We start from the raw sequence: 26314 nt of genomic DNA on the forward strand, positions 1-26314 counted from the left end.
TGGCTTACTAGTAGGCTTGGGACACTTCGCGACCCGAAGGACCAACATTCAAATGAGTATAACTTTTGTTTGAAAAGTTATTTTAAAAAACTGTTCGACAGTTTTGTTCCTTAACTCGTTTAGTATGTACACAACAAATTTCGTGGAATTATCTCTATTTTCGTTGTCCCGCCAAGAATTGCAGTGGAACTTTTTTTTTCGAATTTTCAAAAACTAATTTCAGATTCGTGATTTTCATGTTAAAAAACCCCCAGATACCAAATTTCGTCGAAATCAGAATTTTTTTTTGCACCCTAGTTTAGGGGTGCGCCCTTTAGGGGTAGGAATTTTGAAAAAAAAATTGCAAAATCGGAAAGAGCATACCCAAAAACCTATTCAAAGACATGCCACCCGACTTTGTAACTCTTATGGTTGCTGAGAAAAAAATTAAAGAAGAAATGCAGATTTCAACACTCTTTGGGGGGTGGCTCCCAAACGAAACACGTTGGACCCTCGGTTTATTTGGAAAAAGTGCTTGTTTTGATGCCCTCTACAACCCGATTTTTTTTTTTCGAACGGTCGTGTAACACCCTGTATATTATCGCAGTTCATAATATAAAAGTAGTATAATAGGTATAATACACAATAGAATGTTAGGTTTAGGTACTTAGACTTATACAGAAAATAAGAGACACTTCCATGTGGATGCGCTTTTGTAAAACTAGCGTACACAGTCTAATTGAACGCCTTAAAGAAGAAGAACGTCGACGTTTCTGTATCGACCATCTTATACCTACACCCAAGAGGCAGCACCTCTCGCATTATAGATCGCCGTTTACGTATCGACCGTCTTTTACATCCGAGAGGGGAAAGGACACCTCTCGCATTTTCCATGTGTCGCCTTTTTCGTATCGACAACCTTTTCTGTATCGACCGCCACCGCCTTGTACACCGTAAGGGAAGGGGCACCTTTCGAATCTTCCATAGACTGCCGTTTTAGCATCGACATAATTTTTCATATCGACCGCCTTTTTACATCTGAGAGGATACGGGACAAAGTTAAAATTCGAAATGAAAAAAATACTATTTTTTTAGATTTAATCTTCAAGATGTTTTATGCCATTAGAAAGGCATTGGGATGATCATTATTATGTGTTGCCTGTTCCAATAAGATTTTTGGTTAATCTTGACTTGTTTAAATACCATGGTGAGTAAGCCGGTGCAATGCCATAACACGTCACCGCTGTGGTGTAGAAAATCCCGTATTGGTATAGGTACTAAAAAAAAGGTACACATATACCATTACCATATCATTTAGAATTGCCACCCAACATCAGCATAAACCATGTTGGGTCCAATGTTATTCATCAGAGCGCTTCACGTCAAATTTCCAGCAGTAATTAGTCAGATACTAAATTACAATATTTAAAAGAAAGTTTTCACAGTAGAGTGTAATAGACAACTTTGAACGTATCAATATTCACACTGAAGTGTGAAGCTAAAAGTTTGAATTATCACAAAACTCGCAATCAGCAGCACAGATTAACCCAGGAAATTAGAAGAGAGATTAATTCCATTTAAGCTGACAGTGGCACTTCAAAGACCCGAATCGGGACCTAATTTTTTTCCTTTTCTATAGAACCGAAAAGTTGTTTATTAAAATATACTTAGACGAATTAAACCTATACGGTAATGCTATGGGCCAATAAAAAGCAATCGTGCTTGTAACACAATTTGTCATTTTTACGCGATACATTCTCGTTTATACATATTTCTGTGTTTAAAGACAGTCATCATAATCATAATTGACGTAAGACTCGAAGACATTTGCGTAAAACGCTATCGATTTCCAACTCTAAACACTACCTAGCAGCGGTAAAAGTGAAATAATGAAATATTAAAATCCACGGTAAAGTACAGCAGAGAGTTAGAAATGTAATACAAGCAAGCATAATCTATATTGAAGGTTAATCTTTAATTATTCAAAGAGCTATAGAAACAGAGTAATTTTAATCCATTGTTACGTTAAACAAACGCTAAATCTCATTGTTAGAACGTATTCATTATAATTGCTTTTAATTTACAAGCAGGTCGAGTACTGTGCAGCATGTTTGCACAATTCGTTATTGTATCTATGCGCTTTAAACAGGATAGACTTGGATTAGCACTTTTGAATGATCTACCCCGCAGCGCTAAAAGTATTCTATACGCATAACTACATAGATTTTAGGGGCTGATCTGAATCGCACTCCTGGGTAACAAAGTGCGATTATTTACACTAAACTTTTAATTGAGCCTTTTAAATGTAAAAAAAATCGGAATTTAAAAATAATTGCTTTACTTTTCAAACATAAAAACTTTCGCCAAAAGACCAATGTGTAAGCATAACAGCCAGCGGTGAATATTGAGAGAGGGATCGTTTGGAAATGTCAGCATCTGACCTTTTTTTACTGCTTTGAGAAAATTAAACCAGCCGTTATTGAAACCTTAAATGAAATTCATATTCTGCTCGGTACCAAATGTTAATCAGTTGTTGTCCAGTGTTGACGCTACCATTTCGTTAAAATTTATTATAAGTCTTCAGTAGTCAATTTACATGCCATCCCAGAAACGGCTCACCTGTTGGCCATAATCACACCATCAACTTAATTTTTGTTCCTAGATGTTAAAAAATTTATAGAAAGAGGTCGGAAACTCAGCCATTTCAATAAAATTCTGAGTAAAAACGATATTGTTACATATAGTATATTTTATCTGAGCGTAAGCCCTTAGAAAAAAAGTATTGCACGAACTCACGGAGTCAACCAACATTATTTTTAAAGGAAACGAGCCAAGACAAAACAGTTAACGTCGTTCGGAATGACCCTGTTATCTTGTATTTGTACGTGTCTTGTTTAGTGATATAAAAAAGCAATCATCTACAAAATCAGTGTTAGTATCGAGTATTTCTATGTTACCAGCGGGACGCATTTGTCCGCTTGCTTAGCGCTGCGATGTCCCATAGGAATAAGAACTCGTTTAACTTGGAATGTGTATTTATTTTATTAGTGTCGCAACTAATGGTGTATTACATTTCTTTTTCGGTGCTACAAGTTTCAAGATTTACGTGTTCACGCGAGCGCCTCAGCGTAGATGTAGATGCCTTAAACAAGGGAATTTGTACCTACATCCTGTACCAATATCATTTCCATTCTTTCAATCATAATCTGCCTGTTTCAAGCAAAAGCAACAGCTTCATTCTCCATGCATTTCTTTAGTTTATCCTTTCGCGATGAATCGGAAGATCGATAGTACAAGAACTAGAATAATTCATTTGAGGTGATGCGGAAAAATGCTTAGCAAACAACCTATACTCAATACGAACAAGGGCGGATTAGCCAAAGGTTGTGATAATGTGCCATCTTGAGTTCACATTCTCGTTCACACGCACAATTTTCCGCAATTTCGCCAATGGATATATTCAAAATACAAAACCTTGATTATACGATGTTCGTCCCCAAAAAACGTTCACCACCGCAAAATTGGATCCCGTAAAATTCGTTTCGAAAGATTCGAGCAAAGCGAAGTATAACAAGTATAAATTGTGCACCACTCTTGCGCATTTTTTTTTGTTTTGACATCCCCAATGGATATATTTCTTGCAGATGTCTCAATCGCCCTTTGTGAGTCCCTCTTCCGACAATCCGTTCTTGAGGTATAAGGGAATATACCCGATCACGATAGGCGGTCGAGGAGGAGGGCTATCGTTGGTAGAAATTAATTCCTTTCGTTGAGACCTTTCATTAGAGTACCATGAAGTATAAAACTAGTTCCACTCCCCCCCCCCCCCCCCTCCGCCCCGTACTTTGATAAGAGGACAGAAAGAAGGGCAGTAGTTGGTAGAAAACGGTTCCTTTCGTTGAGACCTTTAAAGTAGAATACAATGAGAGATAAAATTCATTTTTAACCCCCCCCCCTCAGGCCCCGTCGCTCATTGATTTCGAAAAAGAGAACATGTGTTTACCCCCTCCCCCCTCGTGACATTTGATTTTTTTAAGTGTAATTGGGCGGAAAGTTTTTAGATAGGAGGTAACTCCGAGGGTTCTGGGGGGTACGGAATCCCCCCAACCAAACACAATATTCCCCAGTAAAGAACAACTTGACCCTCTTTCTCTACAATCAGCAACATGATATCCTTCATGTACTGGGGGAGTTTTCAGACCTTCGGTTCTATATTTTCAACCAAAATGAGTAGTGACCTTTACTATTCACCCTATACACTTTTGGAAGAGATCTCGAACGTGTGTAATACTTTTCAAGAAAGGAAAATTTTTTAAGTGTGGTGAAAGGCCTTTGGGCTGAAAGTTTTTAGATAGAATGTCTTCTATCTAAAAACTCCAAACACAATATTCCCCACCCAGTAAAGAAAAACTTGATGACCCTCTTTGTCTAGAACCATTATCAGGATATCATTCGTGTGCTAGGCGGTATTCGAGACCTCCCATTTATATATTTTAAACCAAAATGAGTAGTGATCTTTACTATTCGTACTATACATTTTGGGAAGGTACGTCGAACGTGTGGAATACTTTTCAAAAAAGGAAAATTCACTTATTTTTGTGATGTAATGAGAGTCTTTGGAGCTGAAAGTTTTAAGGGAGGAGTTTTAAGGGTAGGTGGCAGCCCTGGGGGTTCCGGGCGTTAGGTAATTTTGTTGGGAAAACGGCAAAGCATATTGTCTTGACAGTTACCTATAGGAGGAAGATCTTAAGTTCTTTCATTCTCGTGATTGAGGACAAAATATACTGTACAGGGTGGTTTCATTTAATGAAATTTGGTAGGAGCACTTAATTTGTTTAACACGAGGTTTACATAACCGTTATTTTAAGTTATTCGCATTTTAAACTCGAAATCAACTAAGAATGTTGGAAAGTATACAGACTGTTTCACGCAAACCGTTACTTAAAAGTATTCAGACTTCCATTAATAATGTAAATCTGAAAATGAAATCGAATCGAATGAAAATAAGATAATAATCGTTCCACTTCCGGTTTCACCGGATGTGGATAGCAACTTTCTTACTTTAAATAGAACATCCTGTATTTTATCGCTTTATTGAAATCTACATGAAAATGTAGGTACGTCGTTTGATACCACATTTCCCTATATCCATATCAAAGGTTTTCAAAATATTCAACATCTTTCAAAATTTTTGACGTTTGACTCCTTTTCTTTAGGGCCCTGTACCTATGACTCCGTTGACTTGAATTTCAAAAAGTCTTTAAAACTAATGATTTATAACTTCAAACTTTAAAAAGTTGATTTTTTCAAATGAAACCTGCTTTATTTTTTTGCACTTTCAAATGAACTAAAAAATTCTGCATCGATCAATTATACATTCCCTATACCTATCTGTTATGCCTTTTGTTTTATTTAAGATTTTCTAAAATTGTGACCGTTATATGTATAATTTTCTTAGAATGCCTTGAAATAAACGCGTTAGAAATTCAAGAAAGTTGAGTATGTAGAGTATGAGAAGCCGGGGGAAGCGAATTTAAAGAAAACCAAAACACGCTATGACGCTACTGTCATTTGCATGGATGCGAAACTTTAATACTTCAAATTTTAACAACCAGTGTAACACGTGGCCGTTTTGCTGTTTCAAAAATTTGGTTTTGAATTTTATTTTGTTCAACATAGGATCATTTACCCATAACCGCTTCATAGCGAACATGAACAAAAGTGCGTCTGGCGATCACAAGCGATAACAAGAAACGTATTGTGGAGAGAGCGCGATTGTGTCGGACCTAAAAGTTGCGTTCATTGCTAATGCCGAAATGCGGGTTTTCTATTTGTTATTAGGGCACGCCAGTCGAGGTCATTGCTTTCAGTTTCGGTTTTTCTAGTGGGCGAGATTCAAATAGCCAAAGAAGTATGAGTAAAAAACGAAAGACTTCAAGAGCGACGACGTACAAATACTCGTGTGTTAAAAAATTGATTCGCGACAATTAATCGGTGCATTTTACCCGCAACGAAAGCTAGTTAATAAATTGGGTAAGATTAGTATCAACACCGCGGAACATTGGTATTTAATTCCTTTGCATAATCACGATCTCGAAAATTACTTTTATGAAATTGAAACCGGTTTACTTGGATTCGCGATTCATACGAACTTTTGTTCTGCCAAACTTTGCATTAATCACCAGGGTTTTTCTATATTTATAAAGAAAGCGGCATTTTCCAAGGAGACATGTGGATTACTGAAAGTTATACCACAGATATACGTTAAGAACTGTGGTTATACTAATTTCTGTTGATTTGCATAAAGCAGTGGTCGATTATTTTTAGGAAGTTGCATATTAAATTTGTTTGCAATAATTCTGATATTCCCAGAGGAATCGACGTGTGAAAATTATTTGCTTGAAATTTTATACTATATTGATAAAAAACGGACCCAAACAAAAGATTTGGGTTTATTTATTGCATTAATTTCAATGATACCATTCCTTTAGTCGGATTAAAATTTAGTAGTCAGAGGTGTGTGCCTATTTTGCACAAGAGAATGTACTAGTAATTTATGAAGTGGTAAAAATGAATTTTAGGTAAGGATCAAACTTAGCATGGACACGTGATCACAAGATAGGCATTGCATTTCTTTATATTTCTTTTTAATGTCTCAAATTAATATTTTACATCCAGAAAAAAAATGGAAATTGGCCTTTGTTTTTATTAATATATTTCAATGAACTAAAGTCATATGCGTATTTATTAGAGTTCAATCAAACCAGAGCATTAGATTTTGAATTTCAAGTTTTGAGAGGTCCTAAAGGGCCAAACTTCCGCAAGGTAAGGGATTTTAAAACATTTTGATTACTGAACTAGCCGTGGGCAAATTAAAAATTAATTGCCATTTCAAAATTTTTTACCAGTGGCGTAGAGGTTCAATTTTATTTTGTGTAAGGAAGGTCTTCGATCTTTGAAAGGTAACTAAACCGTTCCACCAGTAAGAATAATGTAAAGGAAGCATTTGTGGACTATGCGTATTATGTACTATGTATTTCTAAGCATTTATCTTTTTTTATTTACTGCAAACTGAAATGAGTTGAAACAATTAGATTCCTCAGTAGTCAATTTGTTTTTGTGTTAGTTGGGACAAGAATTGGAAAAAAATAAATTGGAACCGAACATATCCACGGAACCTGCTCGATCCTCGGAAATTTGCGAAAATCTTTGGATATATGCGGACATCTACTACTGTGTACACTGGATATTTACTGTAATTATTGAGAACTGACAGACGTTTCGCGCCACTTCCAAAGATCGGTAACAGTCGGCTCGGACAAGGTGGTACGAATAAGACTCCTGCGCTGTGTTATATAAGGAATTGAATAAAACGCTATGTGCGTAAGAAAAGATAAGAAAAATGAAATATATTAGGGACAAAAAACCTACACGAGAAAAAAACACTGAGCCTAACATGTGTCATTTCATGGTCGATCTATGACAGCTTTTGGTTTTTGATGAATAACTTTCAATGTAACCGATTTTCTTGTTTCAGTTAAACTTATCTAACAATTAATAAAATATTTCTACTTATTTACAATTACAACGATTGTGGATAACCATTGTACAAGAACAAACTTTGTCTTCCCTAAAATGTTAAAAGAAGTGTGGAAGCAAAAGAAAATATTAGACAACTTTCTTTTGAAATAAAACCTTATTTGACGTCGCATTTCCAAAATGAAATGTATAGCTATACGTAGATTATTAGCAAAATGTTCTATTTAGAAAGTTATTAAAGAGCGTGTCTTGTAAATAGGTGTAATTCCGTTAGTCAAGGGCTCATACACGCTTAGTGAGCAGGGAAGCACGGAGACGTCTCCCTCGGGAAACTCTCATCTGGGATTAAAAATATTGCATTATACCCGCAACCGAAAATACAATAGTCAAATACACATATCTCTACATATCCAAACGATATTCATCAAATGTCGTCTTTGTGTTAAAAAAAATTGTGGCCCAGATTCAATAAACTTTAATCGCCAACTTCTTCTGTAACCTTAACGCCGAAAATCGTGTAGGTCTCGGTAACACGCGTCCGTGCAGCGATTTTCTAGAGTAATTTAAAAAATTGCCCATTCCATTTTAAAATGTCACATTGAATTAACTATGCTACAGCAACTACGGTGAATAAAGCTACAAACATTTCGCAGTTGAGACATGTTAGGGGATGGAAATTCTATTAAATAAACGCAGTCAAATTTAAATACGAAATGCCACCAATCCGAGAATTAATTAGTTTCTCCACATCGATTAATTTTTGTGTATATGAAGATATGAATGACGAAGGTAAATTAAAGTAATTAGTTAGTCCACATGTTCAATAATACAGGGAGTCCAACGACAAGCTGACGTAATCATGAAATAAGAAACTAATGCACATACATTTCTGAAAATGGAAACCCTTACTTTTATTCATTTTTTAAACTCAAATAGCTATACGGGGTGTTACATTCTGAATAAAACGGTAACCGGTAAAAAGTTTAAAGATAATTAATTCGCGCTGTTGCTGGCTATTAAAGCCCTAAGCTATAAGGGTAATTTTGACATTTGCCTACTGCGAAACATTGGTAAATTATTGCAGTGAATAAACAAAAGGTCAATTATAAACTTTCGAGAAACCTGCTAATTTGGAGTAGTCAACCGCGTCTCAAAATTCACTTTCAACGAGCAACCAGGTGATACAATAGGTACGATTGTATTGTACAGTGCGCCCCACCATCCAACTTTCTTTCAAAAGGAGAAAATCGAATGTAATCTGGAGAAAATTTCGACGCATCAATAAATGTAAGTTATTTGCATTTTTTGCATTGCGTAAAAAAAGGAGTCGATCGTTTTTGGATATTTTGTATAAAAAATTTATGCTCGAAGACAATTTAACATTCCTGAAGAAGTCGACTCAAGGGAGTTTATTCCGTGAGCAGATTTGTATATTTCTTATGAATGATAAGCGAACCCAAACAAAAGATTTTGGTGATTTTTTTCTCCTTAATTGTGAAGTTGAATTTGAAGTTCAACGATACCGTTCTTTTGTGTGGGATAAAATTTCATTTGGCATCCAGAGGCGTGTACATTTTGTTTTGAATAGGAAAATATACTAGTTGTTGAATTAATGACGAATAGTAAAAACTTTGATAACATTTCGAACGAGATCACGAGATAGGGCTGGAAGTTAATTTATATTCGCTGAATCAATTATATTAATTTTCAGAGTATAACTGGAAATAAAGAACCAACCTTTCGCAAGGTAGCAGCCATTAAAAGTTTACTACTGAGCTAGCCGTGGTATTTCATTACAAAAAATTAATTGTTACAGTAACATTTTTACCAGTGCCGTAGAGTATTAAATTCGTTTTCTACAAGTGGGGTTTCCAACTCCCTCTAAACCCACTCAAAAGATACAATTTTTTCCCACAAAAATCCGAGTTATTACCTAAATAACTCAATCGACTGCCACGAAACGCCCGAAAAAAATGACTCTCATCCCAATTAATCATTTTGATGTGAGCACTACGGCGGCTCAACCAGCCCTGAAAATTCACGATCTTCGAACTTACTAATCCCTTCTACACCTCCGCAAAAAGTTAACAGTTTTATTATTAAAAACAGGATGTGATTCAGCTGTACTGTACTTATTTCCAATTAACGTTAGCTTATCTTGTCCCAGACAGTCACCAGTAACTTTCCCATGAGCCATAATGCAACATTCGACTTGCAGAAATAAAAACGCTTAATTCATTTGGGACTTTAAATTTAGAATAACAAACTTTGAAAATCTAATAGAACCACTCTGCCTAACACCTCAAGTTAAAGAAAATCCAACCCCTTTAAAGTTTCGAAAAATAGATCCGACTTTAATGCTCCCGTTACAGGACCTATGTTTATGTGAACTTTGATTGAGACGCGGTTTTCGCGACCCCGGTCCACTTTTTTTTGTGAAACCAAAAACAGAATCAATCTAGATACGTTTGTTTGTGATATACAGAGTGAAAATGAAAATATAGACTTTTTGGGATGTTACCATATCTTACTACCCATGTAAGATAGAAAAAGGATGTAAGATAGAACAAGTTAAAAAGTAATCGTAAACGATTTACATAAAGCGCATTTCCACTTGCATTCATTTCCCATTTGTAAGATGCAACTTCTATAAAATCGTTAAAATCCGGCCACAAATATGAAAGATAGCGTTGCACATGGGCAATCCATTGTTGACGTGCTACTTCAATTTCAGTTTATGAGAAAAATTTCATTTCAATGCTTTTCTAAATAAGAAAGTTGGAACTGCGCATGCGCAAACCTAAATTTTAAAACTAACGTTAGATTTTCCTTTGTTCCAAGCGCCTAAGTATCAAATTTCACTTAAATGGCTCCATAGATAAAAAAGTTGGCACTGCGCATGCGCAAAATAAAATTTTTTGAAACTGGCGCTAGGATTTTCCTTTAAATTGCCAAAGTGCCTATGTATCAAATTTCGTTTTTTAAATTCGTTCCACAATTAAAAAGGTTGACACTGCGCATGCGCAAAACCAAATTTAAAAATTGGCGTTTGATTGTCCTTTATCCCAAGTGCCTATGTATCAAATTTCGTTTAAATTCTTCCATAAATAAAAAAGTTGGCACTGCGCATGCGCAAAACCAAATTTTGAAATTGGCGTTTGATTTTCCTTTATTCCAAGTGCCTATGTATCAAATTTCATTCAAATACTTTTATAAGTAAAAAAGTTTGCAATTCGGTTTATAAATGGTCGAGATGCAAAAAGGGCACTGTGAATTTTGAATCGATTCGATTCAACTTTTGGCATTGCGTATTATATGGCTAAAGCTATGCCCATATTGAATTTCATGCAATTCAGTTCATAACTAACGGAGATGTAAAGCGATCGAACATTTCTAAACAAAGTTATCGTTCACACGGACAGATAGATGGACAGACAGACAAAGGAACAGACGGAGAGACCAACCGGCAGGCGACAGATACACTGAGAAAAATGATCTAAATAAACGGTTTATTTGGCATTTTCTTAATAGTGGGAATTACATTTTTTGTATTCCTAAATGACTTATTCAATACTGCTAATTAATTAGAGGTTCTTAAATCTTAACTCAACATAATTTGGGAGAAATATCTTACTTTTGAGAACTAATAAAAATGTAATAGTAACCAATACATATTTTTTGCAACGCAAAAAGTTTAAGTACAAATAGGTATCAGTTGCTGTAATCAATGCAATAACTTCGGCTAGAAATAAACAGTTCATTAGTCACATATAAAGGGAAAATACGGACTAATATATTGTGTATTAGGTAGGCAGAATTAAAACTAAGAATAGGCACAAATGCCTAAGTTGTTAATCTTTAATATAATGATATCAGTGGTATGATGTAGTTCATTAGCCACAGATAAATGTATAACAGGCTTAAATATAATGCCTAGGTGTCAGAATTATAATTATATGTGCGCAATAATAACTCAAGAAGTCCATTCTTTGCGAATTCTTCAGTGTTGTGCGACATATTTTGTAATGGAGGTGCTTCTAGAAATTGGGGATTCAGTTCAAACATTCAAGAATTTAAAGGTAAGGTGTATGCATGGTATTTATACATATTAAATTATTTGTATCTTTCCAGATTTTAATATTATAGAATCAAATCCAAATAATTGTTTCGCCAATTTTATCTCATCTAGCGAGGCAGTATTTTGCAAAAAAATCAAAATTAATAATCATTCTTATAAAGTTGGCAGTATAATTTGTACAGATAGGACGTCATTACCTATTTTTGGTCGTATTACTCACATATTTTTAAATAACTTTGACGAAATTTGTTTCATTTATGAAGAATATAAGACTTTGCGATTGAGTGAACATTTATATGCTTTCGAGCTTTGCAACAATTAGAAATTAGTAAAACGTATTTTGGAATGCAATCTTTTTCATACATGCAATCTTGTTATTTCATCCATTTCAGAAAAAAATATGTGATTGGTAATTGGTAGGTATACTGCAAGAATTTAGGATTGATAATAAATATGTAGGTACCTATCCTATATTTTTTGTTTAGAAGTATTAACAGAAGTATGATCTTTTTTTAAGTTTTGTAATATTACATAGAATGTATTTTATTTTTAAGAAAAGAAATAAATATTTTCATTTTTTTAAATGTATTTTCATTCATAAGTGAACTCTAATGCATCATTCGATAATGCAATTCAGATCTGCAGTTAATAGGTAACCTAATAAACACAAACACTAATTCTTTCATTGCAAATAAATATTTATTCATACTAATAAAACATTCTATTTATTACACTATTTTAGAGTATTCCTTCCAACAATAGGTGCATTTCTGCTTAATAAATTTATATTCAGTATAATTATGCAATGTATTTATAATACATGACTAAATGAATAGACTGCAGTAATCGAATGCATACTAACAAATATTAAACCTTTTAACGACAAATAAACTGTTCTAATAGCATCTAATACACTAAGATATTTGGGAAACGCTATACTTGGTAAGGATGTGTCAGGAAACTAACTATATTACTTCCAAATAAACTGTATTCTTATCCCATATTTAATTAAACTTTTCATTTACAAACAATATATATATAATTATGGACAATATACATTTTTCTCAGTGTAGCAATGCAAAATTATAAACGATCTCTAGGATCGTTAATAAACGGCAAAAGTGTAAAATTATGGAACATGTAAAAAACGGTTTTTTTGTTTTTTTACAATAACTTTTTTTGTAAGCGGTACAGAAAAAATTCCTTCCTTGGTACAAGACTCGACACCATAACGAACCAAATAGCGAAAAAAGTAGAACAATAGCTCTTAAGATAAAGAACTAGTAGCGTCGCAAAACGAGCGGACGGACGGACGGACAAAGTGGCCACAATAGCACATTTTTTTTTATTTTTGTGGAAATGCGCTAAAAAGGATAAAAATTGCCTGTTTGAGATATTTTTATGTAAAATCAAATGTTTCTGATATTTGAGACAAAGTTGGTATTTTTTAAATGTAACACCCTGTATATATTAACGTCAGTTTTTTGCATTCTTTTTCTCGATTACATTCATGGATCACAACCCATGGATTTACGGAAATGTTGTTTCTTGTTGTGTTTATTGTATCCATGGTAACTAAAACCAATCAATAAAAATCGCTGACGATAGTAGTATGTAATTTCAAAATGTTGAAAAATATGATATAATATACACAGTGTTACAAATAAGTGTGCAAAAAATTGGGTGGTAGGGAGGATCACAGCAAGCACTTTTTCCAAATAAACCGAGGGTCCAACGTGTTTTGTTTGGGAGCCACCCTCAAAAAAGTGGTGAAATTTGCATTTCTTCGTTACCTTTTTTCTCAGCAAAAGCAGAAAATTGAGTTTAAAATCTACAGGATGTTGCGTTTAAAAAATACCGGCTTTGGATCAAATCTCAGAAACGGTGCTCCAAGGTTTTTGTACTACGACACTGGAATCTACCTAGAATATCTTTCGATATGATAACATCTCAAAAAATTAAACTTTTCGTTTTCATCCTATATCTCACAAATAAACTTAACCAGAACGATACTGTCAGGGTCACGAAAACCTCAAGTCTCTATCTTTAAAACAGCTGAAATACACTGCAGCCTCAACCAAAATAGGACACGCTGTACATGTTTAGAACACTCACATTTTAAAATCTTTAAAACCTTTTTAGAATCCTCTTACAGATATTTTTAAATATGTGTGGAATTCTCAAAGTGAAAAATCGCTATTGGCTGCACTTTGTCGTCCGTCAGTCCGTCCGTCACAAGTACTCCTTCTACACCACTGAACCGATTTGGGCGATATGGGGCTCATTTGAAAGGGCTTGATCCAAGGATTCCGGGTGTATCAATATTTTTGGTTTTGCGCATGCGCAGTGTCAAAAATTTGGTTAAACCCATGTGCAATGCTTTTTTATTTATGAAGATATTTAATTGAAACTTTGTATGTAAACACGACGAATATAAGTAAAATTAACGACGTATTCAAAATGTTGGTTTGCGCATGCGCAATAGCAAGTTTCTTATTTATGAAAGCATTTAAATAAAATTGTATACATAGGCATTTGGAATACAGGTAAATCTAACACCAGTTGCAAAATTTGGTTTTGAGCATGCGCAATATTTACAGAAGCAATTTTGGGTTTTCCCCAGTGGATTTGGTGCAGGTACATCTTTCATAATAATCGATATCCAGAGGGTGCTGCAATGGACACTGTGTCGCCCATGCACCCTAACATCATTATCGCGGTTTTTGCGTTAGGTTCTTCGTTCGACAGACTAAGTACCTACAAGAGCACAAAGGGCTTTAAGCCTCTTAGTGAACTTCGCCTTTTGGACGCCTAGCTCTATGTAGGATTTTGTTTTCCTTATATATTTGTTCTAGCATGTCCAAATAAAGTCATTATGTTTATTATCACCAATATTATACTTAAAAAAAAATGCATTTAACATTATAAAATTTTGGAATAAACGTGTGTTGGGGGAGTAAAAAATTTGTCGAAAAGTTTAATTATTTGTAATCTTTTATACATCGCGACCTGTCATATCATTAAATAAAATTCGTAGATTTTAACGTAAGATGGCTTATCTATCTGAAAGGGAGAAATCAGAGGCATTCACAATATAATGGTTAGTAAAAGATAATAACTGGAGTGGAGAATTTAATAATATATTATTGGTCACGCAAGTGACACAGTATTGAAAGATATTTTCATTTGCGCTGCACAAAATAGCGGTTGTTAAACGATTTTCTGATGGAAATTTTATTCGTAATTCTCGTTACGTGTGTTATATGACAAACAAAAAGATAATCTATGTATGTAATGAAATCAGAGATAGTCAGTAATCGCTACTATATCACGAAGAGCTTTGTTACATTGCTTATCGTACTATAGTTATATTTTATAATTTCATCCAGATATTTCAGAAGTAGCCACTTTATAGCAATTACAACATTTGTCACATGCAAGCTTTACTAACAACAGATGGATTTTTTATTTCGACGCTGATGAAAAGTGTGGAGTTACATCATCATACCTAAAATGCAGTTTGCATATTTATAAAAACAAGTTTAAAGTTATCGATCTCACAAGTAATCTAACCTAATCTAACTCAAAATAGGCTAGAGCCTGCACATCTAAACTATATAGCAGAAAGCTTTTCGTGAAAATTTGAAGTCTAGCTATTGTAATTTCTGAGATCTCAGTCGGACACCCAGCCAGCCAGCCAGTCAGCCAGACAGCCAGCCAGCCAGTCATAACGAATATAATAGCGTATTTTTTCAAAAATGCGCTAAAAATCAAATATTGAAAATGTGGGAGGCCGCACATCATCATCGTATTATATACATATATCAGGGTCTTTCACGGTCAGCGTCAGCCGTTTTTCGGAAACTTATTTATTATTATTTGCACCTCAAAGTAAAACTAATTTTACGATTGAACGAAAATACCTTCAGGATGCCGGAACTTCTGCTTAGACCGGAAATCGACGCTATGTATATGACTCTTTATTTATTTTTTATTAAAACTATGGAAGGCACAAAAACCGGCATCTGCTCTGAGACCAAAACAATAAAAATATCCAGTGACAGCAGAACTGCCTTTCAAGCACTCGGACACTGCAAAATCAACTCTAAGCTGGTGCTTGAGTGTCAGTATTTACTAGAGCAAGCATCATCGAGTAATTCCCTTGCACGTGTGTCAGGCCCTACTACAATTCATACCCACAGACGCTTTGTAATTGTTCCGCGCTTCACAAAAATTAGCACCGCCGATTTTATATCCTTCACTACGCGTTGATTGCGGCGATCTGTCTTAAAATCGCGCGACTGAACTTGAGCGATCGTAAAATAGAACGGAGAATTGGCACGCAGTTGAGCTGGAACTCCCCTTTTCTCTAATCTAATGTAGCTGCCCAAGTAAAAAGACGAAACGGTACCTAAGCAAGTGTGGCGGATAAGCCCGTTAACTCGTATTTCCCGTATTTCAATCACCTACACTCGTCTCTGATACTGTTATACTTTATTATTAGTTAAATGCTTCTGGAAACAAATGAACTTGAAATTCGAATTATGCACGTGCAGAAATAGTAGTAGAATCCGGCATGAAGTGTTCCTCTCCCTTCAACTACTGTGAAGAGTATAAATCCACTGGCGTAGCGCCAATTACAGAATAAGAAAAAACAATAAATCAGAGAACCAAGCCTGATCTCAATGAGACCCCCCACTTACCCTTTCATCAAGTTCCTGGCTACTTTTAATCTGAGATGTCAGTTGGAAAAATCCATTGAGCCGATTGACGTTTTGATTCCGGTTCAAAGATATCATTCAAAGTTTCATCAGCAGTCTTTAGTAAAAGACTACTCAAACAAATTTGTAGTCATTATACAATTCGATTGTATCAAAAACCAGTATGTAATCAAACGTTATACCAAGGAGTCGTCGAAAACAAAAATTGCCTTTTAAACTCTGATCGTAACAGCCGTTTGAGCTCAGAAGGGCGTTTTTCGGCAAAGCAAAATTTTGAATTCAAAATGTAAATATACTAACACGAACAAATTCTCCGTAATGACTCAAGTAACGTAGTTAAAAATCGTAAATATCTATTTCCGACTAGGTTTCGGTGACTTCAAAAACTTATTTACAATTCAAAAGCAATATACTAAATATCGGTAAAAAGACAAGAATCTTCGGATAGGAGAAGTATAACGTAGACAAAAGTGAAATAGGTATCGGTAAGATGTGATCTTCGGCAAAACGACAAAAGCAAAGTAGGTACGTAGGATCAAAAATAGCGAAGCGATAATCTCCAAATGGTTTCGTAATAATTGTAGTTAAACAGAAACAGGCTTCAGGTGTAAAATGTATCACGTGCTTAATCCGACACACACAAGATGGCGGTGGAATTTTCCAAGGTATGGCAGTCAAATTCGACGTAGATAAATATTTCACAACGGATGTTGACGTAGTAGTACCCAGGTAGATAATAACGAAAAAAATAATCCAGGAGAGAAAAGTAAGAGAAAACAAGGAGATTCACTAAGTACTTGCTCAGTTGCGAAGAAAGGGGGTAGGCACAATGGGCCTCTGGTGTGCCTAAGTGCTGCCCGGTCGGGCTCCCCTGCGAATAGAACAGAATAGAAGTACTTGCAAATATAAATCCGCTAAGCGTATTCAATGGAGCAGCCACAACACATCAAAAATAGAAAGAAACACTCGAAAGAAATATGACGATATCCAATACCAAGAGTCTTCAGGTAGACGTAAGTCAAGTAAGAGTAATGGTGTATAAAAAAAAATTGCAAGTAACCACTATGAATGCAAGATCTTCTCTAAAAAGGAACAAGTACAGCTTGTAGACAAGACAAAATTTAATAAGGGATAGAATGAAGACCTCTAGCGACAAAACAATGAAGTAAGTATAACACTTGGATGATCTCTAGCGGCAAACTAAACAATTGAAGTAATAACAAATCTACCATAGCCCTAACGACTTCTCCACTATACGAGTTTACAGAGGAAATGCGTAAATGGCGTAAGAATATCATTTAAAAAACAGAAAGATTTGGAATTTAAATTGGTAAGAAAAGATCGCTAAAAAAAGGATACAATTGATGATAAAATTGATAAAAGAGCCTCACTTTTGAAATCGCAATGTTTGTTCGCCTAATCACATGTCCGTTCGTCCTGGTATCTGCCCGGCTGTACGTAGATAGTTCTCTACCAATCTTAGAAATATGGATTTTGTTCAAATTTGTTACAACGTCTGCCACTATCAGGCATATTTCCCAATTGAATCAATATTCCACGAGCAAATTTTTGAACGCCAGTTGCGGGGGCAAATTTTTTATATGTGAATGTAAATTTTCGTTCCTCGTGGGCGAGTATTCCCGACAGGGAAGAATATTCAAAAAGGGTAAAAATTAATGAGGCATATAATCTGTGGAGCAAATTTACATGTGGGCTAATTTTGTGAACGCGATAAAGGCAATATTTAGAGATCGATCTTTCTTGAACGCCAATTTCGCTGGGAGCAAGTTTCTGGTCGGGAATTATTGCGCGAGGGGCGAATTTTATTTGGGGGTTAACATTCCGATGGCGAGTGAACTTGAGATGCCAACTTGATAGAACTTTTGGAGGAATTTGAGAAGCGGAAGAAGCACTTGAGGAAAGCTTGAACGTAGAGGAATTTAAGAGAAGCTTAGGGATATTATCAAGTTCAAGGGAAGTTGGGGAAAACTTGAGAGGAACTTTAGAGAAATCCGTGAAGAAATTGAGGAAAGCTAGGCTAAAATTTGAGAAAACTGTATATTAGTAAATATTAATAAACTAATAAACCGAAGTTGCCGGAGGACACAAATTATATAATTTTAACATATTTCCTATGTAACTGCTTTTTAGCGCATTTTTTAAGAATTAAAAAAAAATGTGCTATTGTTTGCGTTTTGTCTGTCCGTCCGTCCGTCCGTCCGGACCCACTTCTGCCGTTTTGAACTACTTCTAGGGGAATGGTCCTAGAGTCCTGCAATTTTTTGCAGTGGGTAGCCTATACCTTAAAGGTGTGCCAGACGGCCATTAAATTTCGCTGTCTAAAAGGCCCCCCCCCCTCCACAAATTATTTCCTGAGATGCTGTTTTTGAAAGTAAAACGTGCATAATTTTTACATAAAAATTAATTTTGTCTCTCATTGTATTCTAATTAAAAGTCTCGACGAAAGGAACCGTTTTCTATCAACTACTGCCCTTCTTTCTGTCCTCGGCGCAGAGGGGAGGGGTGGGAGGGAGTGGAACTAGTTTTATCCTTCATGGTACTCTAATGAAAAACCCTCCTCCTCGACCTCTTATCGTGATCGGGTATATTTCCTTATACCTCAAGAACGGATTGTCGGAAGTGGGTACTAACGAAGGACGATTGAGACGTCTGCAAGAAATATATCCATTGGTGATGTCAAAACAAAAGCTATTTCGGTAAAAAAAATGCGCGCTTGTTTAAACTTATCTCTCCTGGAGTTCATCGTTTACTCTTTGGAAGAACCATGATATAGGTACCTACAAAAGTTAAATGAAGTATGTTTTTGCTGTATCAAGCGAAATTCAAAATTAAAGTATACGAATTTTCAAAATAAACCATTTTATTGTTATTGTTCTCTTGAATGGTATTTGTGATCGGGGTCAACATAATTCATTTTTTTGATTCTTTGTGAACAATTTTTTTCATGTACCTATGCCTAAATATGGTATGTTGCATTCGTTTCTTATCCTTTTTCATTGGAGATTTTCTGACATTTTTCCGTTCAACATTGTGCTTGATTGTCCTCATGTGTTTCTTTAGTGAGTAATCCTTTTTTTTCTTCTATTTATTGTAAGTGGACATTGAAGCCCATTCTGATTTATCTAACGCATTCTCGTCTCCATCAGGCTCCACGTTATAAATGAGCTACCTGGGCGCCACTTTCGGAGGAGCGGCAAGATTTGCTAAATTATATTTTTTTCGTTATTTGCAATTTAGATCTTGGCTTATGGATCATTTTTGCTAAATACATAGCCCGGACCCTGGTCTCCATAGTGCATATGGAACCTCACTTGGCGTATATGCTTCCCAGTTTTCTCCACGCTTCCAAGCAAAATATTATATACATGAACATAACACATAAATCGCTCAATTAATCATAATAAGTAGAGTCCCACAATCATTCATTATACCAACTGCTCTTCCAAGGATATAGCAGTTGATTCTGCTTCATGATTTCCCAACTTCAATACAAAATTGTATAGCATGGTCCAATGTGAAACTTTCTTCTCGCTATAAGTATATACATATTGACACTCAGTTTCTTTTCATGCAGGCACCTCCCTCCGTTTCCGAAAGCAACGAGCAGCTTTCGTTAACACCACATCAAGAGGCCGTATCAACTTTAACTGACAGAATATGGAACCTCTCTAGGTTTTCTTTGGATAGATCGGAACGAAGCAATTTTTTATACAGGCACGATCTTCACAGGCACTTTTTCATCGAATCAGGTTTGTATACCCACATATATTTCAAATACAGGCTTACGACGAGCACTGACAAATCCTTTTAATTGTAACCATGGTAACAGCTGTATCAATTGATTCAACCGCTATTCATGCAGAGTGTGTACTTATGTAATTTGATTACACCTTGTTAATTAACGGAAATCCGCTTAATGAACTTGCCAGAGAGTTAAGTCACACCTTCAATTATTAGTTAGATTCTAAATAATTACTGAATTACGTTAAGGTAAGAGTTAATGCTTGTATTACCGAGTGCTTACTTCGTCAATTAATTATTCTATACGTTTCAGTACGAGATAGTCTTTTAATTCCAGAGGTAGAAAAATGAATATCCACCATAAGTTTCCACACTTTGTCTTCCCGATGTCAATGGATTCCAAAAGTGTTTCAATGAAGTGGTAATTAACTCAAGCGCTAATCCAGACGAATGGGATTAAAAGATATTTCTGTATCCCATGCGGCGATTGAACTCTCTTTCACTTCATTTCCTGTCGTTTAATTTTCATCTATTTCATACATTAAAAGTATTTTTCCAATCATATTTTGTTTCGTATATTTGCCATGAGAGCCTAAGGTAGAGCTTACTACCTACTATTGACTCTACCTATCCAATATGTTACGGCGGGAAATTGAATATGATAGGTATATATTTATTGAGGTATTGCTTCGTACAGTCTCCAAATGCGTTCTCAGGAAAAAAACTCAGTGGTGTCAACTTTTGTCCGATTGGGACATTTCTATATTTTCCACACAAACGTGGTGAAGAGGCTTGTAGAATGATCCAAATGGAGAAAATATGACCAAACAGTACCTAGAAGTTAGTGGAAAAAACACGGCAATCGAGGAGGCATCTAAAAACACTGCATAGGAAATGAACGTTTCTCATTTAAAGAACAGAAGCGTTTAATATTTCTTCATAATAATTTCGGGTGGGGGGAATCATAACATATTTTCCCTGGCAGAAACTCATAGAACGTGCTTTGTGATAGGCAATCCCTTTGATTTCAAAGCATGTTTCGGGTACCTACTCACAGAGAAGTATCTCTGTGGTTTTGGCAGCGGAATCTAACTAATAGTCTAGGCGATAGAGACTGTAAAATTGGCAAACTGGACATTTTGAGGTGGAAAAGAAAAAATTGGTGGAATACGTTCAGTTAGGTGTCATGTCAGAAACAACATATTAAAAATTCCACCCCCTAGACCTCTGTGCTAAAGGCTCCAGCCACCCCAACACTCCCAAGGAACCGTGTTTTCGCCCTTTTTGGCTGATATCTCGCGATCTATGAGGTCTAGATTAAATATTTTTAGCTGAAAATATGTCTCGTGAAATTTCATACAAGGTAGATACTCAGAAGTTAGCCAAAGTCTACCTTGAAAAAAGAGGCCAAACTCATCCATTTTCGTGGCTTTTTGCGGTTTTTTGCAAATATATCGCGACCTTTAGGGCTAGATGAAATATTTTTAGCTAAAACTGCTCCTCGTAAAATTTCTTACAAGGTAGATATACTCAGAAATTAGCCTAGATGTACCTCTCAGCCTAGGAAATTCAAAAAAGGAGGCGAAAATCATCAATTTTCGTGTTTTTTTGCGGTTTTTTGCAAATATATCGTTGGCTAGATGAAATATGTTTAGCTGAAAATGCTCTTCGTGCAATTTCATTCGAAGTAGGTAACTGATGAGTTGGCGTAAAGTCACCTTTCACCTTCAACTTTCATGTGTGAGGAAATATTCATTGTAAAACAAAGTATTTTTATGTACTATTTATTCACGTAAAACAGGTAAAGCGGAAGACGAGGAGAACTACGAGTCGGTAATTTCAGACGACCCACTACCACTAGAGGACGTCGAAGAGCCTGAAGAAGTGGAATCCGCAGAGGAGAATGATTGCATTGACGTATAAATGAATGAATTTGATATGAAAATGCTATTTTACGTGAATAAATAGTACATAAAAATACTTTGTTTTACAATGAATATTTCCTCACACATGAAAGTTGAAGGTGAAAGGTGACTTTACGCCAACTCTTCAGTTACCTATCTCGTATGAAATTGCACGAAGAGCATTTTCAGCTAAATATATTCCATCTAGCCCTGAAAGTTGCGATATATTTGCAAAAAACCGCAAAAAAAACACGAAAATGATGATTTTCGCCTCCTTTTATGAATTTTCTATGCTAAGAGGTACACCTAGGCTAACTTCTGAGTATCTACCTTGTAAGAAATTTCACGAGGAGCATTTTCAGCTAAAAATATTTCATCTAGCCCTAAAGGTCGCGATATATTTGCAAAAAACCGCAAAAAAACACGAAAATTGATGATTTTCGCCTCCTTTTATGAATTTTCTAGGTTAAGAGGTAGACCTAGGCTAACTTCTGAGTATCTACCTTGTAAGAAATTTCGCAAGGAGCATTTTTAGCTAAAAATATTTCATCTAGCCCTAAAGGTCGCGATATATTTGCAAAAAACTGCAAAAAAACAGGAAAATTGATGCTTTTCACCTCCTTATAAATTTCCTAGGCTGAGAGGTACACCTAGGCTAACTTCTGAGTATCTACCTTGTATGAAATTTCACGAGGAGCATTTTCAGCTAAAAATATTTCATCTAGCCCTAAAGGTCGCGATATATTTGCAAAAAACCGCAAAAAAACACGAAAATTGATGATTTTCATCTCTGGCGTATCTTTTGGAAGGGAAGCGGATTTCAGACAAGCAATGGCAACGTTGGCACATTCACCATTAAATAAAATAGTGTAAACATTCTCACTGCGCGTGATTGCTTCATGATCAACTGATCTCGAAGTCGATCGACGAAAGTTGCAGGGTCTACGAGAAGATATGTTCAAATCAAAGAAAAATATTTCATCTAGCCCTAAAGGTCGCGATATATTTGCAAAAAACCGCAAAAAAAACACGAAAATTGATGATTTTCGCCTCCTTTTATGAATTTCCTAGGCTGAGAGGTACACCTAGGCTAAAATTGATGATTTTGGCCCTTTTATCAATTATCTAGGCTAAGAGGTAGACCTTGGCTAACTTCTCACTATCTACCTTGTATGAAATTGCACGAAGGGCATTTTCAGCCAAAAATTTTCATCTAGCCCTAAAGGTCGCGATATATTTGCAAAAAACCGCAAAAAAACACGAAAATTGATGATTTTCGCTTCCGTTTATGAATTTTCTAGGTTAAGAGGTAGACCTAGGCTAACTTCTCAGTATCTACCTTGTATGAAATTGCACGAAGAGCATTTTCAGCTAAAAATATTTCATCTAGCCCTAAAGGTCGCGATATATTTGCAAAAAAACGCAAAGAAACATGAAAATTGATGATTTTCGCCTACTTTTATGAATTTCCTAGGCTGAGAGGTACAGCTAGGCTAACTTCTGAGCATCTACCTTGTAAAAAATTGCACGAGGAGCATTTTTAGCTAAAAATATTTCATCTAACCCTAAAGGTCGCGATATATTTTCAAAAAACCCTAAAAAGCCACCAAAATTGACGATTTTGGCCTCTTTTATCCTTTTTCTAGGCTAAGGGGTAGACCTTGGCTAACTTCTGAGTATCTACCTTGTATGAAATTTCACGAGAAATATTTTCAGCAAAAAATATTTCTTCTAGACCTCATAGATCGCGAGATATCAACCCAAAAAGGGCGAAAACACGATTTCTGGGGGGTGGAGCCTTTAGCACGGGGTCGGGGGTGGGATTTTTAATATGTTGTTTCTGACACCTAACCGAACATATTCCACCATTGTTTTCTTTTCTACCTCAAAATGTCCAGTTCGATGTCTTTATCGCCTAGCTAGACTATAATGGTTCTCGAGGATTTGTGACTACCAAATATGCTCAGATCTATTAATAATGATTTGAAATGTAAAACTTTTTTACTTCAAAAAATCTTATGCCCAACGTGGAAGCAGTTACTCTCTGTAAGTGCTATTGTTTATAACATCATTCTGTCGAATATTAAAAAGAGTCGGCATAGTGGCATAGTTCAATAACGGAGTTAACTTCTTCTTTCAAAAAGAATTGTCACTGCCACCTCTAACTTAAGTTTCTTTGCCGGAAATGTTTAACTGGGTTGTTTAAACCCCAAATGAACCAATAAAACTCCATCAGCCAACATATCCCACATGTAAACGGGTAGTTATAAAATAATCAAATCCGCCTTGGAATAGGAACGATTTTATTTTTTAACATACACAGAATGAATGAATGAATTAACAATGTGTTTTTTGTCACGTTGACAACCACTGTTCTTGTGGTGTCTTAGGTGTACCTACCATGATTAATTATCGCTACAGTACTTCCCCCTAAGTTAACTACCTAATTATTGTAGCCGCGGAAACGTACAGGCGGTTTGTTTTCCTTCCTACTCGGGTTGTTAGAAGAGGAAAATGCTCCCACGTTGCATTTTTTTGGTTTCTCATCTCTGGCGTGTCTTTTGAAAGGGAAGCGGGTTTCAGACGAGCAATGGCAACGTTGGCACATGTAAACATTCTCACTGCGCTTGATTTCTTCATGATCAACTGATCTCGAAGTCGATCGACGAAAGTTACAGGGTCCACGAGAAGATATGTTCAAATCAAAGAAAAATTCTCCTGAAATTCTGAGGTGGGTTCCATACGTTAATTCTGCAGGCGACCATCGTACATCTTCTTTGAAACTTGTTCTTAATCCAAGGGGCATAGTTGGTAAAGAACTCAATCCAAATCCAAAATGTTGTTATGGCACATACCTAATGGCTGCTTTTTGCTTCGATGCCAAAGTTCAATCAAACTATTCAATTGTGGACGGTAGGTAATCGTGCGGCATCTCTTAATTCCAAGTAGGTTCGTTAATCGAAGTCCTTGGTTAGTCGCAATGCGGTATGGAAATTCAAAACGAGACACCCAGGTGGATCATCCTCCTGGTGAAGCGATCGGAAATTGTGAGAAAATATTTGGAACAGTAAAAAACGTTAAGTGACGTGATGTCGCGATTCATGAGTGGCCAAACGAATTTCTTTTAGGTACGTAAGGACGGATTACGCCTGTGGAAACATCGCAAGTTATTGTCGTTGCACTGTTATCTAATGGGCAGAGCTTTTTGATTTCTAGCGATGTTTTCCCACATTCAACAGCCGTTTGGATTTAACTTTTTCTCGAGCAAAATTCTAAAAGCGTCCATAATTCGTTGCTGCTCTGTTCAAACACTGCGCCGATGGAGAAATCAGAGGCGTCGGTTGTCAGTACGAGTGCTGTTCCATCGATTGGATGTACCAGAAGAGCGCAGTTCGCCAGATCTTTGTTGCACCGTTCGAAAGACATTTCAGCTGTGGATGACCATATAATTGTCGTATTTACAGCTGTTCTTCAGGTACCCGTTCAAAGGAGCCTTGATTCATAAATCTCCGATAAACATTTACCATGCATAGGAAACGACGTCGGCAATTAGTAATTTTTCAAGTGAAAGTCGACGAGCAGGTTGCGGTATGGGGGGGGGGGGGGGGGTTGATGTGGTGCGGTAAGGAAACAAACCATGAGCCTCAATTTGATCACGCCATTAGACCACAAAACAAATTCCATGACACATCTTATCTTCGTCTTAGTGAAATAAAGTGCGCTTAATTAATTTGGAAATTACCGACTGAAAAAGAAATTTAGAATAACAGATTTTGACAAACCCACTATCTAATAGAACCAATCTGCCTAACAATGCACAAATAATGTGTGCGTAATTTAATTAATTAAAAACCTAGATAAAGACGACTAAACGTGTACAAACCTTTTCTATTACAGATGGATCGCCAGCACCAAGAAATAGCGTATCTGGAACCCCTGCAATCGATTGCACGACGTGCTTAAATCACAATGGAGTGCTTTGCTTGAACTCAGAAAACAACAATAAGCTACCGTCACCTACTGGGGATACCTTTTAATGTAAATAATTTGTTTTTGTTAAAAATTTAAATTTTACAATCTAGTCGCCCGTGACCGGTGGAAGTGGAAAGATTGAAACCATCTAACCATTAGTGAAATTAGTAATTTGTTCATAACGAAATATATTTTCATTGCCACGAGAATGAATCAAGCTAAATAAGAGTTGAGACCTTAAGGTCGCCTATACCATGTCAAGCATATCATTTTAGCGATAAATGATGTAATATAATGTAAAAACGTAAATGTTTCTGTACTTTAAATTCCTAGTCAATCATTATATGCTGTTATTCATA

General features: G+C 35.9%; 1 protein-coding gene across 1 annotated transcript in view; it reads left to right on the forward strand.

The window, feature by feature from the left end:
* The window catches only part of LOC116166011 (SKI family transcriptional corepressor 1 homolog-B), a 37198-nt gene extending 10898 nt beyond the window's left edge, over nucleotides 1-26300 (forward strand). The window contains exons 4-5 of the mRNA XM_031480821.1: nucleotides 19913-20087; nucleotides 25881-26300. Of these exons, the coding sequence (XP_031336681.1) occupies nucleotides 19913-20087; nucleotides 25881-26020 (315 nt within the window). The 3' untranslated portion in view covers nucleotides 26021-26300. The remainder of the gene's footprint in view (nucleotides 1-19912; nucleotides 20088-25880) is intronic.
* The last annotated feature ends 14 nt before the right edge of the window (nucleotides 26301-26314 follow it).

This window comes from Photinus pyralis, unplaced genomic scaffold (assembly GCF_008802855.1).
Source record: "Photinus pyralis isolate 1611_PpyrPB1 unplaced genomic scaffold, Ppyr1.3 Ppyr1.4_LG3a, whole genome shotgun sequence".
Taxonomy (NCBI): domain Eukaryota; kingdom Metazoa; phylum Arthropoda; class Insecta; order Coleoptera; family Lampyridae; genus Photinus; species Photinus pyralis.